The 18,449-nt window shown below is 44.9% G+C and overlaps 1 protein-coding gene across 1 annotated transcript in view; it reads right to left on the reverse strand.

Annotated features, from left to right (window-relative positions):
* The window catches only part of LOC133372771 (protein unc-13 homolog A-like), a 115,090-nt gene that overhangs the window by 32,731 nt on the left and 63,910 nt on the right, over positions 1-18,449 (reverse strand). The window contains exons 20-30 of the mRNA XM_061601834.1: positions 14,209-14,277; positions 13,172-13,261; positions 11,224-11,358; positions 10,034-10,161; positions 9,028-9,113; positions 8,146-8,272; positions 6,100-6,196; positions 4,075-4,218; positions 2,729-2,812; positions 1,480-1,557; positions 509-597 (exon numbers count right to left, since the gene is read on the reverse strand). Coding sequence (XP_061457818.1) covers positions 509-597; positions 1,480-1,557; positions 2,729-2,812; positions 4,075-4,218; positions 6,100-6,196; positions 8,146-8,272; positions 9,028-9,113; positions 10,034-10,161; positions 11,224-11,358; positions 13,172-13,261; positions 14,209-14,277 — 1,127 coding nt within the window. The remainder of the gene's footprint in view (positions 1-508; positions 598-1,479; positions 1,558-2,728; positions 2,813-4,074; positions 4,219-6,099; positions 6,197-8,145; positions 8,273-9,027; positions 9,114-10,033; positions 10,162-11,223; positions 11,359-13,171; positions 13,262-14,208; positions 14,278-18,449) is intronic.

An 18,449-nucleotide genomic window follows, 5' to 3' on the forward strand; every position in this document is an offset into this window, starting at 1 on the left:
CCTCAGCCAAGACCCTAACTTACTTTGCTTTGTTTGATCAAATCTGAACTCTTACTTTGGGTCAGAATCCCTGTACTACCGAGGCCACTGTTTGGAATGATGGGAGGGGGAATCTCCCTGAACTGGTGGCAAATCTAGGAAAGGCCACGCTGGATGCAACCACCTGGTCCAGCATCTCTTTCCTAGTTGCAGACAACCAGATGTTTCTGGGAAGCGCGCAAGGAGGGCATAAAGGAGAGTGCTCCACTGGCACTCAGCGGTAGACTGCCCCTGTATATGGAAGCTCCATTGCGCCATCATGGCTAACAGCTGGATCCTTTGTAAATGAGTCCTTTGCTTTTTGGCTGGCCGCAGCTGAAAGAGGATCTTAAACTAGATAGGCTGTCCAGCAAGTTTTACATTTACTTATGATCAAGTTTGTAGCCGGTCTCACTCCTCAGCTATGCTGAGGTTCCAGGGAGTATAACACTATGTTAAAATCACCCCTACCCCACAAAAAGAGCCTTACCTGGTTGCAAATACTCGGCTCAGTTCGTCCAAGACGTTGTTGAGTTTCACTTGCAGTTCCTTGAGGATATCGCTGGCCTCTGTGTCCAGCTGGAAGGACAGAAGGCCGGACAGAAATGACCATCCTGGAGGATTAACCCCCCTCCCCTCTGAAACATTCTCCAAATGGAGAATTCTTATAAAATTGCACCTCTATACTATTCATCTAGTGGTAGCGGCAGAGCCTCTGACATTGACCGATGCCACAGAACATTGAGCAGTTCAGGAAACTAAGCTGTTTGTTAGTCAACCTTCTGTGAGGGAAAGGGAAGTTGTCAGTTTGACTGGAATGAAAACTTCATACAGTGGACGGTGGGAATGAGTTTACAGGACTGGGAAGCTAGAAACTTGCTGACGGTGTCTCCTCCCCATTTCCATATACAAAAGCTGACCAGGTCGGCAGCTGAAACTTACTCCAACACTGGAGGTGAGCTAATCAGGAGCACTTGACTTCTTATGCTCCACCTCAATCACTGAGATCCCCTGATGGGGCACTTCTAGTGGTTCCCCATGCCCCTGAGGTTTGGTCAGCCTTTACTAGGGACTGAGCCTTTAGTGAGGCAGGCCCTGCCCTGTGGAACTCCGTGCCAGTAGAGGCTTGGTAGGAATCATTATCTACTGAAAATTAACGCTTTTACTAGAACTTTTATCAACGTTACTATAATTTTGTTCGTTGTATTGCTACATTTTTATGAAAACTGTGATGGATGGATGGATGGATTAGATAGATAGATACATATATACATACCTTCCACCATTACCCCTGAGAACAGGAGGCAAACTTAGAGGGTGCAAGGCAAACTGTGTCACCCCCCACCTAGAGCTCTATCTTCCAACACCTCACCGTAGCTCCCCAGCCCTTGCCGCCCAAGGCAGGTGCCTCGCTCTGCCTAACGACAAGCCCGGCCCTGAAGGCAGTTTGGAAATGCCAACCTCTTTCCCTCCCATGGCTTCAAACATCTTCTCCAGCTGGACTCGCAGTTGCTGGATATTGTTCATCAGGATGCAGGGCTAGAATAGGCAAAGAAAGGCAAGCAACCCACAGTCACCAAGGGTGGTATTCCACAAGAGTCCAACACTGAAGTTAATAGACACAACTAGCTTTGGTTCATACATTTCAGTGGGTCTACTCTGAGTAGGACTTAGTTGACTACAACCCAGTGTAATGTTAGTTCTACTCAGAGTAAACCCAATGAAATTGATGGGCATGACTAACTTAAGTCTGTTGATTTCAATGGGTCTACTCAGGGTTATTTATTCTGTTTATATCCTACCACTTCCCCTAAGAGCTCAAGGTGGCATACACGATTCTCTTCCCCACCCTCCATTTCATCCTCACAACAACCCTGTTAGGTAGGTTAGTCTGAAAGACAAGGGGTGGCATTCAACACTAGTCCTACTCAGAGTAGACCTGCTGGAAGTGACTAACTTAGGTCCATTAATTTCAATGGGTCTACTCAGAGTAGAACTTCATTGGGCACAACGCTAAGGCACTGAGATTATTCCTAGGAATGAATGGAGTTCCATCTTTCCTTTCCAATATTATTATTCCAAGAATTCAACTTGTGCTGTACCCCTGTACCTACTGAAAAGGCCCTCATCCTTGTCACTACTCTCTGAGCCTCCCTTCGAGGCGGGACCCAGAGAAGGCCCTCGATTTTACCTATTGCTATTGGCCTGCAATGTCATCTCATGGTCATGGATTGCATGTCCTCCTCTGTGGGCTTTGGCCCAACCGCCTGCATCTTTGGCAAGGATGGGGAACCATTTTTCAGCTCAAGGGCCACATTCCTTTCTGGACAACCTTCCAGGGGCCACATGCCCCTGGTGGGTGGGGCCAGAGGAAAAGGTGGGCGGAGCAACATATGTAACTTTTACTTTGGTCCAGTAGGCTAGTTCCTACACACACTCACACACCTCTCTCTCTGTCCTCCACCCAAGTGAGAGGCGCAATCAGAGTTCAAGGACACATTTCCAGCCATGCAAAAACACTCGAGGGCGTGAAGTAAGGCCAGTGAGGTTTGTGGCCTGGGGTGGTGGTCCGAGGGCCATATAGAGGGGTCTTAAGGGCCGCATCTCCCCCCCAGGCCTGAGGTTCCCCATCCTTGGTCTTTGGGAAACCCAAATCCATCAGCAGATGCGAGGAGAATGAAGGCAAAGAGATGAAAGTTAGATACGTTACCACTTTTTCCTTTTCCTTAGAGCAGTAGGAAGCGAAGTCCTTGGAGATGATTTCAGCGTACTGCAGCAGGACATTGCTAATGGTCTGAAACGCAAAGTGGAGGATGATGAGTGGAGGAAAATGAGACATCATTCCCTCCCCTATTTAAAAAAAATTAAAACGCAATGCTTAGAATTACAGTTCAAAAAGAAGAGGAGATTAAGTCCAAGTTTAAATAGACTATCTGTGCGATAGCTATTGTCCAACGCCTGCAAAATGAAAGACAACCTTGCATTCTGTTTTAAAAGGAATTCACCAAAGTGAAAAGAAGGGCGGGGGGAATCTAAACCATAAATGTTTGTCAATAGATTAAATGATAATTGAGCTATCCTCACCAAACGTGATTGCAAAACTATGTAAAACCGCAGTATACTGTAGTTCAGTTCAGTAACAGCTGCCAAGTAGTTGCATCATAATCAAAGTCTTTTCTTGCTACTGTCACACCAAGGGTCTGTCTCGGGAGGGAGGAACCCTTCGCAATCCATTGGTGGTTGGCAGCCACATGCCGATGGTGGGCGGGACCAACACACACACAAATTCTTTCTCTCTGGGTGGTTTTCAGTGCTAGCACTCTTCAGAGTGGACCCATTGACATCAACAGATGAACTTAGTTTCATTCATTTCAATGGATTTACTCTGAGTAGAAACATAGAACAGTAGAGTTGGAAGGGTCATATAAGGCCATCCTGTCCAGCCCTCTGCTCAGTGTAGGAATCCAGATTAAAGCATCCCCAACAGGTGGCTGTCCAGCTGCCTCTTGAACTCCTCTAGTGCTGAAGAGCCCACCACCTCCCGAAGTCATCGGTTCCATTGTCGTACCACTCTAACAGTTAAAAAGTTTTTCTTGATGTTCAGCTAAAATCTGGCTTCCTGCAACTTGAGCCCATTATTATGTGTCCTGCACTCTGGGATGATCGAGAAGAGATCCCGGTCCTCCCCTGTGTGGCAACCTTTCCAGTGCTTGAAGAGTGCTATCCTATCTCCCCTCAGTCTTCTCTTCTCCAGGCTAAACATGCCCAGTTCTTTCAGTCTCTCCTCATAGGGCTTTGTTTCCAGTCCCCTGATCTTTGGACTAGCACTGAATACACCCTCTGTCTCACACATTCACACACTTATGTCCCTTACGTGAACTCTCTCTCTCACACACAAAGATACACAAAGCTAGTTTCCAGGAGTGTCACTTGCCATGGACCCACTTCTTTGGCCTGCCAGACATCTTCCTGGTAAGACAGGAATCAAAGTTATGCAGCTGCTGCAACCGCAGCCACCACCAGTGTGCCACTGGGAAACAGGGCGCACCTCCTTACCTTGGCGAACCTGCGCATGTAGTGCCCGACTATCTGCGGATCGGGGCACTCCAACTTCTTGATGATTTCAAAGCTCTGGTTGAGTTGGGAGAAGACATCAACCACCGAGCAGGAGAAGAGGGCATGCTCTGATGTTTGTTGGAACTGGAAACAAGCACATGGAAAGGTCAGGAGAGAAAATAAGTCCGTCCTGGGGGAGCGGAACCAGGATTTTTTACAAACCAGGGGTGGAAGGATCTGTCCATTTGGGTTCCCTCCTTTCCTCATTTTTTCAATCTTGACTAAGGTACACATTTTCCCAAACAATTTCTTCCAATATAATGCATGTTATTGTCACTAGTATATTCATTTCATGCACACTTTCCCCAGTATATGAATTACTGTAAACATTGCTAAAAAGCTTTTTAAAAACGTCTTGTTAAATTTGTATATTTGTTTTTAATATTTTTAATTGTTGTAAACCGCCCAGAGACCTTCGGCTATGGGGTGGTATACAAATGGCACAAATAGATACATAGATTGTTTGGTTAGAGAACTGTATGGCAAAATTTGGCTATGTGTGAATTTTGACTGGCGGCTGCGGTTCGGTTCTCATATTGGAAAGCATCAATATTTATTTCGGTCACAGACCAGCCAGGTTTTGGAAAGTGTGAATTTGGTATATTTGGCTTTAAATGATTACTACAATAGTACTGTTTTTATTCTATACGTCGGCCAGAGTGGCTGGTGAACCAGCCAGATGGGCGACTAATAAATTCAATAATAATAATAATAATAATACATTGTATTTCTCGCCCATCCCTGCTGCAAAGCACCTCATAGAGATGGGATTTCAGTGGGTTTTCTGTTTTAGTTATTATTGTGTGATATGTTTGCAAGGAATTCATGGTGTCGTACATGATTCTTCCATCCTCACTGCAGCTGTGCAGCTAGCCCAGTCTGCACCCGCACTGGAATTGTTTTTTAAAGATGTTTTTATTTAATCTTTTTAAAGATCAGACATACATATCAAGCAATTGCTAAGCAACCAAAACAAATTAGAAGATAAAACAAAACATAATGAAAGGAAGCCAGTGTCAAAACCAAGCAAACGTATAAATCCATTAGTGTTCCATTAGACAGATTGATGTCTTAGAGACTTTTTAAAATTCATTTTTTAAAAAAACTCTTCTAAAGGTGTTTCATTTTTAAGATGTTTTTAAAAATATTTTTCATTGTTTGCTGCTCCGGGTTCCTTCTGGGAGGAAGGATGGGATATAAATTTAATAAATGCATGAACAAACAATAAACCTCACACAATTCTCTCTCTCTGTGTATGTAAAAGTGCTCTCAATCAAACGAGGAAAACACAGTGGGTGGGCAGGCAGCTGTTTTCCTTTCCGTTGTTAGAAAAAACAGGATATATATTGTTATTATTCAGGAGGAAAACCCCCCAAACCTGAAACAGCACAGGATAGCGATCAATGAAGGAACTGACACCTGTCAGTTTGATGGGATGCAATTAGAGCGGTGACCTCAAGCGGATAGCATAAGTCATCCCAACCCAAACCTAGAGGTTGCTTCTTCATATCACCACATAGGAATCTAGGAGGCTGCCTCACACCGAGTCGGACCGCTGGCCATTCTAGGTCAACACATTGTCAGCACTGACTGTCCGCGTTTCTTCAGGGTTCAGGATGGCGGGACTTTCTCAGCCCTCATGGGACATGGAGCCCAGGGATTGTGCCTGAGACCGTCTATGTGAAAAACATGTGCTCTGTCCCTGAGCTATGGTCCATCCTCTAAAACAAAGTAAGATTCCAGTCCTCATGATTCTGAATCAAGGGCCGATTTAATAAGGAAGCTGTCTTGTTTACCAAGTCAGGCCACTGGCCCATTGAGGTCAGTGTGTTCAACGCTGACTGGCCGCGGCTCTTAAGAGTTTCAGGAGAGGGACTTTTCTAGCCTTGCAGTCTCTACCACTATTTCCCCCTATTTTCCTCTATTTTGATGGACACAAAATAGATTTCCAGCTTGATACGCTACCCCGTCCTTCTTGTCCCGCTCCAACGCTCCGTGTAAGAAATCCCGCGAGACTTCCTCATTCTCATCCAGCCACTGAATAACGAAAGGTTCGAACCACCTGAGAAAGAGGATAGTGTAGAAAAAAAGAGAATGAAAGCCAAGAAAACGGTCTGGGGTTGAAGAAAAAAAAAAGAAACTCATCTAGGTCGGAAGATTCGCTTCCAATTCCAATTCAGATATGAATTTCCACTCGGTTCTTCACTGGTCAGAACCGGGGGGCTGGATCTGTTTCTGGGTCCCAGATTTTAAGAAGGATCTTGACAAACTTGAGCTTAATTAGAGAAGAGTGACCAGGATGGTAAGCAGTAATGGCTGGTGTCCATTAGGATGGATAAGGTGGAACAGGGAGCGGTATCGAATGGACTCAAGGATTTACACTTGCACAATGGCAATTTTCCCCCTTTCCCCCCTCCATGCATGGCCTGCGCCTTCCCCAAATCTGCTTCAGAGAACCTCCAGAACAGATATAGTGCAGTGTACTGGTTAGACTGGGACCTGGGACACCAGGGTTCAAATCCCCGCTTGGCCATGATGCTCATGATCTTGGGGACCAGTCACTTTCTCTCAGCCCAACCTACCTCACAGGGTTGTTGTGAGGATGAAATTGGGAGGGGAAGAGGTATGTTTGTATGCCACCATGAGCTCCTTGGAGTGGGATATACAAGTTTTGTCGTTATGTGCCTTCAAATCGATTACGACTTATGGTGACTCTATGAATCAGCGACTTCTAGTAGCATCTGTCATGAACCACCCTGTTCAGATTTGGTAAGTTCAAGACTGTGGCTTCCTTTATGGAATCAATCCATCTCTTGTTCAGCCTTCCTCTTTTTCTACTCCCTTCTGTTTTTCCCAGCATTATTGTCTTTTCTAGTGAATCATGTCTTCTCATTACGTGTCCAAGGTATGATAAACCTCAGTTTCATCATTTTAGCTTCTAGTGATAGTTCTGGTTTAATTTGTTCTAACACCCAATTATTTGTCTTTTTTGCAGTCCATGGTATCCACAAAGCTCTCCTCCTAAGTAAGTTAAAATCTTAACAAAAAAAGTGGAGCAGCCATTTGAAAACATTTCAACACTGAGGGTCACAGCCTGTAACAGCTATAGAGATGCCAAGAGATCCAGCAGCATTGACTAAGAGGGAGAACCTTTGGATATACTCTCTGGACACATTGGCACCACATGGCCTGAACCTGGAGGACAGCACCAGCATCACTGACCTTCTGCCAATGAAGCCCCTCTGAGCTTTCCATCCTCAAAGCTCTATAACTGCCACCTTGGTAACAGCATTTGGATGTTAGCAGCTGATGAAGGCAGAAGCTGAAACATTTGGGTAATACAATAAAAACCTCTGTTTTGTTAATCACAATTACGTGCGGGTGTGTCTACATTTGTGTGAGAGCTTTGGCTATGGGGCGGTATACAAATGTAATACATAAATAAATAAAAGAGGTTTTTATTTTACTAGCAAAACATTTCAGTGGATATTCTCCACATTTCTGCAACAATTATGACAATTCTCTAGCACTGTAGTGTGAATTTCTCCCACTAATCACATTTTGTATGCAATTTTGACTAATGTATACATTTTTGCAAGGAATGTCTCCTAGTATCACGCATTTCTGTATGTCATTTTCACAAAGATATTCTTTTTTATGCCCATTTCCCCCTATGCTTTTTTGCAAACATTCTTTGGCCGGAAAACTGCACTGCACACTTTGGATAAGTGCAGATTTCAAACGACGACTGGGCTTCAGTTCTCATATTACGTCGGAAAGTGTGAATTTGACACAGTCAGCTATAAAAGAGAACTGAATCAAATTTCTCACCCATCCCGTAATAAATGTCTGTGTGCGTGTGTGTATTATATACTTTTTATGTGACTGTGTGTGTGTTTTAGGATTCTTGTTAGCATGAGCAGATGTTCTTTCATTCTTTCTTTATATTTGCAATGATAATGATCATATATATGTTTAAAATAAGCACAGGAAAATAAAACTGAGGCTTACGCAGGATACTCAGGGACACAGTTCTTGAAGGAAGGGAGATCCGTGACATATTCGTTGTACAGCCACTTCACCTTAAAGTGCAGGTTCATGTAGTCGGCACTCTTGCACAGACGGTGCTTATCATGCTCTGCAGAGTCGAGGGGGAAAGGCGAAAGAAGCAACAGGTGACTGGATGCACAAAACTGTCCATTTTGTTTGACCCCAGTTTCCCATTTTTCCAGTCGTAAGCTCAGCTTGCCCCCACCTCTGCACTCAATTTGCAACTGTGTTTTTCAGGCCACTTGGTAAGCAACGTTTTTTTTTTAAAAAAAATTAAAGAACAGGAGGGCAAAGGGCCAAAAATCTGGGGCTGGATGGAAAATTGGCTCAGGTCCCTGAGGCCACCCCCAACCCTCCCCCAAGAGAGCTGATGAAACCCCCAGATGCTGAGCTCAGTGGCTGATGCAAAGTTCTATGTTTAGATTGAAGAATATACACGGCCTGGAGAATCTCTCAGCTTTTGTCCCAGAAAGATCAGAAGCCCTGGGGAAAGCATTTGTGGATAGAGAAGGCACCCCAGTGGGTGAAGAATTTTCAAGGTGAAGCAGCATGGCTCTTCCATAAGAGAAAGATTTGTTGGAAATGAAACACCAATGTTTGTAACAATTGACCTGAATCAGTGGGGGGCAATAGTCAGAAAGGCAATCTATGCTTCCCTCTGCTGATTCCTCCTCTGATGTGTGTGTTGCTCTTGCAGGCTTTGCTCCTCCCCTTCCCTCTACACTCCGCTGCAATATATGTATGTATTGTTGTTGTTATGTGCCTTCAAGTCGCTTACGACTTATGGTGACCCTATGAATCAGTGCATGTACGTATATACCAAAAAGCTCTAACAAAAGTCACCTTCCATTGCATATTTCATATCCTGAGCAAAAAGGTTCCACATCACTTCGGCGCTGATCTTCCCGACGTTCAGCTCTTGAGGGAACCTGGTGAACAGAGAGACAAGGAATGAGGCTTCCTCGAGACGAGCCTGATTTTTTTGTGTCATCATGCAAGCCTTAGTGCGGCTGCTGACTTCTCTTGAGACTAGTCAGGACCAGAAATTTCAGACTGCGTATCTAACATGAAAATCCTTCTGGAACAGGTCAGAGCTCCACCTAGTCCATCCTTCACACAGCACGTAATTAAACTATGGAATTTGTGTCCACAGGAGGCAGAGATGGCCACCGACTGGAATGGCTCTGAAAGTTAATCAGACACATTCACGGAGGAGGAGGAGGCAGCCATTAGGGATGAAAAGATCTGTCCCTTTGGGTCCTCTCAGTATCTCATTATTCCAGTCTTAAATTCACTTCACATTTCTGTAGCCATTTGTGATTTTTTTTTTTTAAAAATCCTCATGAAAAATTTCCAGCATTTTAGTAATAAACACATTTTGTAGGTGGTTTTGACTAATGCACACATTTCTGCAAGGAATTTCTCGTCGTATAATTTTATTTATTATCTGATTTATATCCCGCCCTTCGTCCCAGCGGGAGCCCATAATTCTTTTTGCTCATATATTCATTTTTATGCTCACTTTCCCCTAACACATGCTTGGCTGCTTGGCCACGAAGCTCACTGGGTGTCCTTGGGGCCCAGTCACTTTCTCTCAGCCTAACCTACCTCACAGGGTTGTTGTGAGGACAAAATTGGGTGGGGGAGAACCTTGTTCATATGCCACCTGGAGCTCCTTGGAGGAAAAGGTGGAATAGAAATGTGCTAAATAAATAAATAAATAAATATTTTATTTATTTTATTTATTATTTGATTTCTACCACTCTTCCTCCCAGCAGGAGCCCAGGGTGACATTTTGAAGGTGTGGCAAACAGAACGATACACGCACAGATCCCAAGTGTGGCCTTACTGGTTGAGGCAGGGTGTGTATGAGTTCTTATCTTCCTCAATGATCGACACTATCAAGGTGATAAGTTTGGACCAAAAATCCAGGTTCTTGATGCTGGGGCCTTGTTCTTCAGGTGGCAGTTCGCCCTTCTTCGTCTGAAAGAACAGGGTGAATAGGGACCCCCCCCAAAAGAAAAGACATATCAGATTGAGCAAAGTCATCCTCATGATTCCTGTTTTCCAGGCCGCTGCTTTATTTCCGAATGTTTTCTTGTGAAAACTAGGGCCACGCAGGGTGATGTGAAGCTGTCTAAGCTCAGGGATGTTGGACTCCAACACCCCATAATTCCTGACCAGCTGGTGAGGATATTGGGAACTGGAGTCTAACAACATGCAGAGGGACACAGGTTTTTCCATCCTGATCCAAGAAGAGGTATTCTCATCTCTCTTGAATGAGACATTGTTCCATTTCTAGGAAGAATCATTCCCTTCCCTCGTGAGGGAATGCTTCTTCTAGGTAAAGGCATTCTTCCATGAATTAGGAAATGTTCCTTCTTAAAATCAGTGACTGGGGACCCATAACGCTAACAGATGTTGCTGGACTCCAGCTCCCGTCATCCCTTGATGGGAGATCTCGACATCTCATCATCATCTAATGCTGGTTGCTGGAAGTTGGAGTCCAGCAACATCTGGAAGGCCACAGCTTTCCACATCACTCATCTAAGAAGAGGCATCCTCTGCTCTCAGGAGGGAATGCCTTTTCCGTAAAGAGGCATTCTTGCACACTGGGGGATGCTGCTTTTAGATCAGGGATATACATGCAATACATAAAAATAAATGTCTCGAGACTGGATAGCAGACGAAGTTTCTGCCAGACAGCAGGCTACAGTACCACCTTTCTGCCAGCGTGGGGAAGGTGGTACCCAAGACAGCAGGGTCAAGATATCAGCAGCTTCATCTTCAGCCAAAAAATACTGCGGTCTGGCTGTCAGTGGGGCTTTTCAAGTCACTATCCAAGGTGCTGAAACAGGCCCAAAGTTTCAGCACCGTGGACAGCTCCCTGACAAGTTTGGACTAAATCCCAGTGTGGATTCACTGCCCCCCTCACCTTGAAGCCACTGGTCTCCCCTGCTGCCAGGGTCTCCCGGTTCAAGACCCCCACCGCATCCTACCCCTTGGTGCCATGCATGAGAGTGACCCCCACCCACTCACTGGGTCTGTCTGGTACTCGCGACTGTACAGCTCGTGGCAGTTGTTGAAGATGTACTCGTAAGTGGAGTTGAGGCAGGCCTTTACACAATCCTTTACCACCTGACTGGCTCGCGGAGGACTCTGAAGCTCCTGGACCTGCACACGGCGGGAGGGGAGGGGAGAGGCACGCTTGTTAGAAACCACAGGGTCACCAGCCCCACTAATATGAACAACTGATATACCACCTAAGCTTTGTACACATATAGCCTTTGAAATGCACAGGGGCTGTTTTTTCACAGTGCCGTTTTGTACATAGCGGTTTGCAATCATAGAATAGTAGAGTTGGAAGGGGCCTCTAAGGCCATCCAGTCCAACCCCTGCTCAATGCAGGAATTCAAATTAAAGCATCCCCGACAGGTGGCTGTCCAGCTGCCTCTTGAATGCATCAGTGTTGGAGAGCCCACCACCTCCCTAGGTCATTGGTTCCATTGTTGTATGGCTCTAACAGTTAGGACGTTTTCCCTAATGTTTAGCCGAAATCTGGCTTCCTGCAACTTGAGCCCATTATTCCATGTTCTGCACTCTGGGACGATCGAGAAGAGATCCCGGCCCTCCTCTATGTGGCAACCTTTCATGTACTTGAAGAGTGCTGTCATATCTCCCCTCAGTCTTCTCCAGGCTAAACAGGCCCAGTTCTTTCAGTCTCTCCTCATAGGGCTTGGTTTCCAGTCCCCTGATCATCCTTGTTGCCGTCCTCTGAACCTGTTCTAGTGTGTCTGCATTGTTCTTAAAGTGTGGCGCACAGCAACTGCATGCAGCTTTGTGTGATAACGTCATCTAAAGCGGCAGCTACAATCCATGTTGTCTGTACACACAGGTGGATGTGGTTTTGAACTCCCCTAATTAGTGTTTCCACAGACCCTTTAAAAAACTTTTTTTTGCAGTCTTAAATATTCATTTTCAGATTTTTGTTGTTGTTATGTGCCTTCAAGTCGATTACGACTTATGGCAACCCTATGAATCAGTGACCTCCAACAGCATCTGTTATAAACCACCCTGTTCAGATCTTGTAAGTTCACATGTGTGGCTTCCTTTATGGAATCAATCCATCTCTTGTTTGGCCTTCCTCTTTTTCTACTCCCTTCTCTTTTCCCCAGCATTGTTGTATTTTCTAGTGAATTCTCTGTGGTATACAACATCCAAATTATTCGCAATGAACTCAACTCAGTGGCCTTTGCTGTTGTTGTTATGTGCCTTATGTGCCTAAATGTTTTTAGATTGCCCTGATATTCTATGAGAGGATTATTGTTGTTGCTATGTGCCTTCAAGTTGATTACGACTTATGGTGACCCTATGAATCAGTGAACTCCAACAGCATCTGTCGTGAACCACCCTGTTCAGATCTTGCAAGTTCACGTCTGTGGCTTCCTTTATGGAGTCAATCCATGTCTTGTTTGGCCTTCCTCTTTTTCTACTCCCTTCTGTTTTTCCCAGCGTTATTGTCTTTTCTAGTGAATCAGGTTTTCTCATGATGTGTCCAAAGTATGGTAACCTCAGTTTCATCAGATAATCCAACAAAATTCGAGATCAATACACAGGGATATCTGTCGGTATGCAGAGGCAGCTAAGTGACTGTCCTGCTTTCCAGTTTGCCTATTTCATTCATAGACAAGTTAAACATGGTACGGGAGAGTGGAACAGCCCTGCAATGTCAATAGGACTGCCCCAATAGGAGCTCAATTCAAAATTATTCCGACGACCTAACAGGCTGGTATCAATTCAAGTTCATTCTTTGTCCACTAGCCACTGCTTTCACAGACCATTTCCCTCCCCCCACCAACAAATATTGATATTAATACTGATAATTTTAAAGGAAATATTGACAAAATTATCATTCTTAATATCGATATTTTAGAGGTGGGTTTAATTTTTTTAAAAAACACACACCCTCAAGACACTTGACCGTTACCTTCATCCGGAAGAAGGTGATGCTGGTCAGGAGGTCGACTGTCGATTTGAGGTCCTGCAGTCTTTCTGGACTGCTGGCAGGGAAGTTATTCTGCCCGGGAAAAAGGAAACGGAGAGAGCACAGCAAGGATCATTACCATTTTTGTTAGTATTTCCAAGTGTGCGAGACACAATTTCATCTCTGGAGCAGTGTCTCTCTCCCTTCGAAGCATGAATGGGTCCTTCCAGAACCTGTCCGGACAAGCCTCTTAGGTGTTTGTCTGTTTGGAACATGGGGGCTGGGGGACATTTCTGGCATGCCACTTTGGGGGTTACAGAGCTGAGGGATCCAGTGGTCAGGAAAGATGATAACTGCAGTCCAGAAACATCTGTAGGGCTGCAGAAGCAGCATTCTGTTCTGCATGTGAGAGATGGAGGCGTGCCTTTATTTAAGAGAGGCATTCCCTCCTGAGAGAGGGGAATGCCTCTTGGAGCAGGGATGGGTAACTTGGGGCCTTCCAGATGGTGTTGTTGGACTCCCATCGCCCCTGACAATTGGTCGTGCTGGATGCTGGCTCTTGGGAGTTGGAATCCAACAACATCTGAAGGGATACACAGGTTTCCCCATTCCTGGGTTATAATATCACTTTCATTATGTAAGTCCCTCCCCGTAAAGATTAGACAGGCACAGTCTCTGTTGTTTATCTGATGCCTACTGAAGACCTTCCTCTTTCAGCAAGCCTTTTAAGTAGAGACCTTAACCCTAGTCAGCATCGGTGTTGGGATTGTTTTTAAGATGTCTTGTTTTAAATATTTTTTAAAAAAGATGTTTTGTTACTGTTTGCCGCCCTGGGCTCCCTTCAGGAGGAAAAGTGGGATAGGAATCTAATAAATAAATAAATACCTAAATAAATAAATTACCATAAACAATAAGGACCAGAAACTTCATCTTTGTAAAAAGCGGAAAGCTCAAGGGGCCTAAAATATCTCTGTGGGAGGTCAGCCCCCAGCAAGTGGACATGGGCTTCCACTCCCCCTCCCCAATCACAAGCATCTTACCCGATACATGGAGAGATCAATCCGAAGGGAATTGTGTAGCTGATCCAACAGTTTGACAAACCGTTCTTTCTGTGGGAAGAGATAGGCCCCAGAAGCAGGTGAATGAAGTTAAAGAGGAAGTGCTAATGCCCTCCCCGTTTCCACACGTGTACCCCGCCTATTGTTACACCTGTTCCAACCCTGCCGTGCTGAAAACCAGCCCCTGTCCGTTATGAAATTATTCTGGATTTTCTAAAAATAAAAATTGCATGCACCTTGGGGCAGGGAGCTGTCTGCATAACACAAAGCTACACACCTTACTCACTGGAGCCCGAGAAGCACCTATGCTAGCGGTTGAACAAATGTCCTGCTCTCTGGTGTGTAGGATTAAATAGATTCTCCTTGGACCATCACTGCTTTCTTTTCCAATGGATCGGGGTGGGGGGCACCCGGGGACATAGGAAGAGCTTCCAGAAGCTCTGGAATGAAAACCCTTGTTCCACATTTATGGGTTTGGGGTTCCCCTTTGAAGGAACTGCAAGGGGGGCTTTCAGTTCGGGGGTTACAGAGCTGAGGAATCCTGTTGAGGGGGAAAGCTGTTTGAACAAGGCACCTGTTATCTCAAATTAGGGTGGGGGCAGTAACAAAGTGGCCAACTGAGAAGTGCAGGGTCCCTTTGTAATAGTCATGCCATGCCCCCTCTCTGAGTGACGGCTCTCAGTGCAGCCAGCTTCCCTTGCACCTGGCTTTTTCCTGACGAGAAAGGTGAGGGGTGGGGAAAACTATTAGGAATTGTTGCTTTGAGTGGTTAGCTGGAGGGGAAGCATTGCAAGCATCTGAGAACTGATATTCCCAATCTGCTCAGATGCTTGCAATAACACCCCTGCCTGCATGCAACTTTTGGGTTGGACTCAATGGCCTTATAGGCCCCTTCCAACTCTACTATTCCATGATGCACCTTGCCTTTCCAAAGTGTCACTTCCCAAGGACAGCAATTTTGCCTTTCCCACTTGTCACTGCCAAGGAGGGGTTGGCGGAACTGGTCCAAATGCTCATATGGGTTGGATTTGGCCCGCAAGCTGCTGGTTTCTCCACTCTTGATTTGAGGGCGTAATTTGAGCTATAAAACTCAGGGGACACGGGAAGTTAAAACATGGAGTGGCTTTTTTCAAGGAGAGAGTGCCTTTTCCTTGCCACTGAGTGACTCCCGCCCCCCCCCCCCCGGCTACTTGAGATTGTTGATCAGGCTTCCCAGGAAAGAAGGCATGAGTTAAAACTTTGGTCTGTTGTTACGGTGGAGATGAATTCCTGGCTTAACTGTGTGCATCTTGGGGCAGGTGTCTGATCAGGAAAGCCTCTTTCCCCCACTCAAGTGAAATCGCCTGTGCCTAGTTTGATTTTGGGGATGTGTGTGTGGGGGTCATTCCTTCCTACTTTCCTGGTCCTAGAGATGCAACTGTGACAGCTAAGGCTATGATTAAAAGTCTGGAGAAAAATGTGACAACATGGAATCACTCTGATCCCATGTTCAAGCCCCACACATGTAATTGAGATTGGCCCAAGCTACTGGGCTCATCAGACAAGGTCCCCCCCCAGCTACCCAACGCCCCTGCTCATGACATCTCCCCAGACTCTTGAGCAAAGCAGGAGGGGACACAGGACTCGGCGTTGGTGCGACATGGCATGCAGACAGCGAAAACAGTCCTTTAGAAATAGGTCACCCCTGGGGGAGCCCTCATCCCCTCCCCTAAGGGAGCCCCAGATTTCCCCCCATTCAACTTATGAGACAGGCCACCTGCCTACCACCTTCTATCTGCCTATTGCTCCCTGCCAACATCTAAGGCTCCAGAGTTGGTTTCCCATGACCCGCTTTGTTTCTTAATAACACTATGCATGTGCACCCATGCGCAGTGCAAAAGATGCAGAAACAAGCACGGTGGTGCCAAATGTATAACCACACTGCTCTCCATGCAGTGCATGTCTCTCTTTCCCTGTTCCCTTAAGGCTGTGCAGTGATATTAAGAAACTAAGACCATGCCTGTCATCCTGACAAGGCACTGCATGTGGAGGAAGGGCAAGTATTGTGCGCCTGTTGTGAGCATGTCAAGTGCGTGCATGTTCTATGCACATGGGATTTATGTTGATGTCCTCTATGTGCACGCTGTGTGGTCTCTGTATTAAGAATGTAAGAAGAGTATCCTGGATCGGGCCATCTAATTCAGCCTCCTGTCCTCACAGCAGCCAGCCAGATGCCCCTTCTGGGAATCCCGAAAGGAGGACCTGAGCACAACAGCAGCTCTCCCCCACTTGTGATTCCCAGCAACTGGCATTCAGAGGCATACTGCTTCCGACAGAGAACATATCCGTCAAGGTTATTAGCTACTGATAGCCTGATCCTCCATGCCTTTGTCTAATCCTCTGTGGAAGCCATCCAAGTTGGCGGCCATCGCTTCCTCCTGTGGTTAGGGTTCTGTCTAAAGTGGATGAAGTGATACATAAATCTTGTTAAAACAAAGCTGTGTCCAAAACTAGTCCTACTTAGAGTAAACCCATTGAAATTAATGAATCTAACTTAGTAATGTCCATTAACTTGAAAGGGTCTACTCTGAGTATGACTAGTGTTGAATTCCATCCCAAATAAATAAATAATGAATAAATTAATAAAGAGCTGCTGGCAATAATTCTTACAATCTTGAAAGCTTTAAAAATGTTTTAAAAGATGTTTTATTTTAATGTGTATTAATGTCTGTTTCTATGATGTTTTAAGTATTTTTGTGCTTTTGTTTGCCGCCCTGAGCAACAATAAATGTTGCTATTCCTCACACTTAGTTATATTATCTATTCCAAATTCCTTGGGTTGGTATTCAGTGCTAGTTGTACTCCAAGTAGGCCCACTGAAGTTAATAGGTTCATTAACTGACTTAATCTTTTAAGCTAGTTGTTTTAATTGTTTTTAAAATGTTTTAATGACTTGTTTTTAATTGTTTTATTGAAAATTTTAATATTTCTTGTAAACTGCTTAAACTTTTTTTTAGCAATCAAGTGGTATATAAATTTTATTTTAAAAAACAATAACTTAGGTTCATTAATTTCAGTGGGTCGATTCTGAGGAGGACTTAGTTGAATGTAACCCTCTGTCCCTTTGGGTCGAATCCAGTTTAAGTTCTGCTCAAAGCAGACCTATTGAAATGAATGGCTCTAAGTGAAGCATGTCGATTCATTTCAATGGGCCCACTCTGAGTAGGACTAACATTGGACACAACCCAATGGAGGGCTGTAGAAAGTGGAGTCCCTCAAGGATCGGTATTGGGACCTGTACTTTTCAACTTGTTCATTAATGACCTAGAATTAGGAGTGAGCAGTGAAGTGGCCAAGTTTGCTGACGACACTAAATTGTTCAGGGTTGTTAAAACAAAAAGGGATTGCGAAGAGCTCCAAAAAGACCTCTCCAAACTGAGTGAATGGGCGGAAAAATGGCAAATGCAATTCAATATAAACAAGTGTAAAATTATGCATATTGGAGCAAAAAATCTTAATTTCACATATACGCTCATGGGGTCTGAACTGGCGGTGACTGACCAGGAGAGACACCTCGGGGTTGTAGTGGACAGCACAATGAAAATGTTGACCCAGTGTGCGGCAGCTGTGAAAAAGGCAAATTCCATGCTAGCGATCATTAGGAAAGGTATTGAAAATAAAACAGCCGATATCATAATGCCGTTGTATAAATCTATGGTGCGGCCGCATTTGGAATACTGTGTACAGTTCTGGTCGCCTCATCTCAAAAAGGATATTCTAGAGTTGGAAAAGGTTCAGAAGAGGGCAACCAGAATGATCAAGGGGATGGAGCGACTCCCTTACGGGGAAAGGTTGCAGCATTTGGGGCTTTTTAGTTAAGAGAAAAGGCGGGTCAGAGGAGACATGATAGAAGTGTATAAAATTATGCATGGCATTGAGAAAGTGGATAGAGAAAAGTTCTTCTCCCTCTCTCATAAAACTAGAAGTCGTGGACATTCAAAGAAGCTGAATGTTGGAAGATTCAGGACAGACAAAAGGAAGTACTTCTTTACTCAGCGCATAGTTAAACTATGGAATTTGCTCCCACAAGATGCAGTAATGGCCAGCAGCTTGGATGGCTTTAAAAGAAGATTAGACAAATTCATGGAGGACAGGGCTATCAATGGCTACTAGCCATGATGGCTGTGCTCTGCCACCCTAGTCAGAGGCAGCATGCTTCTGAAAACCAGTTGCCGGAAGCCTCA

This window comes from Rhineura floridana, chromosome 18, assembly GCF_030035675.1.
Source record: "Rhineura floridana isolate rRhiFlo1 chromosome 18, rRhiFlo1.hap2, whole genome shotgun sequence".
NCBI lineage: Eukaryota > Metazoa > Chordata > Lepidosauria > Squamata > Rhineuridae > Rhineura > Rhineura floridana.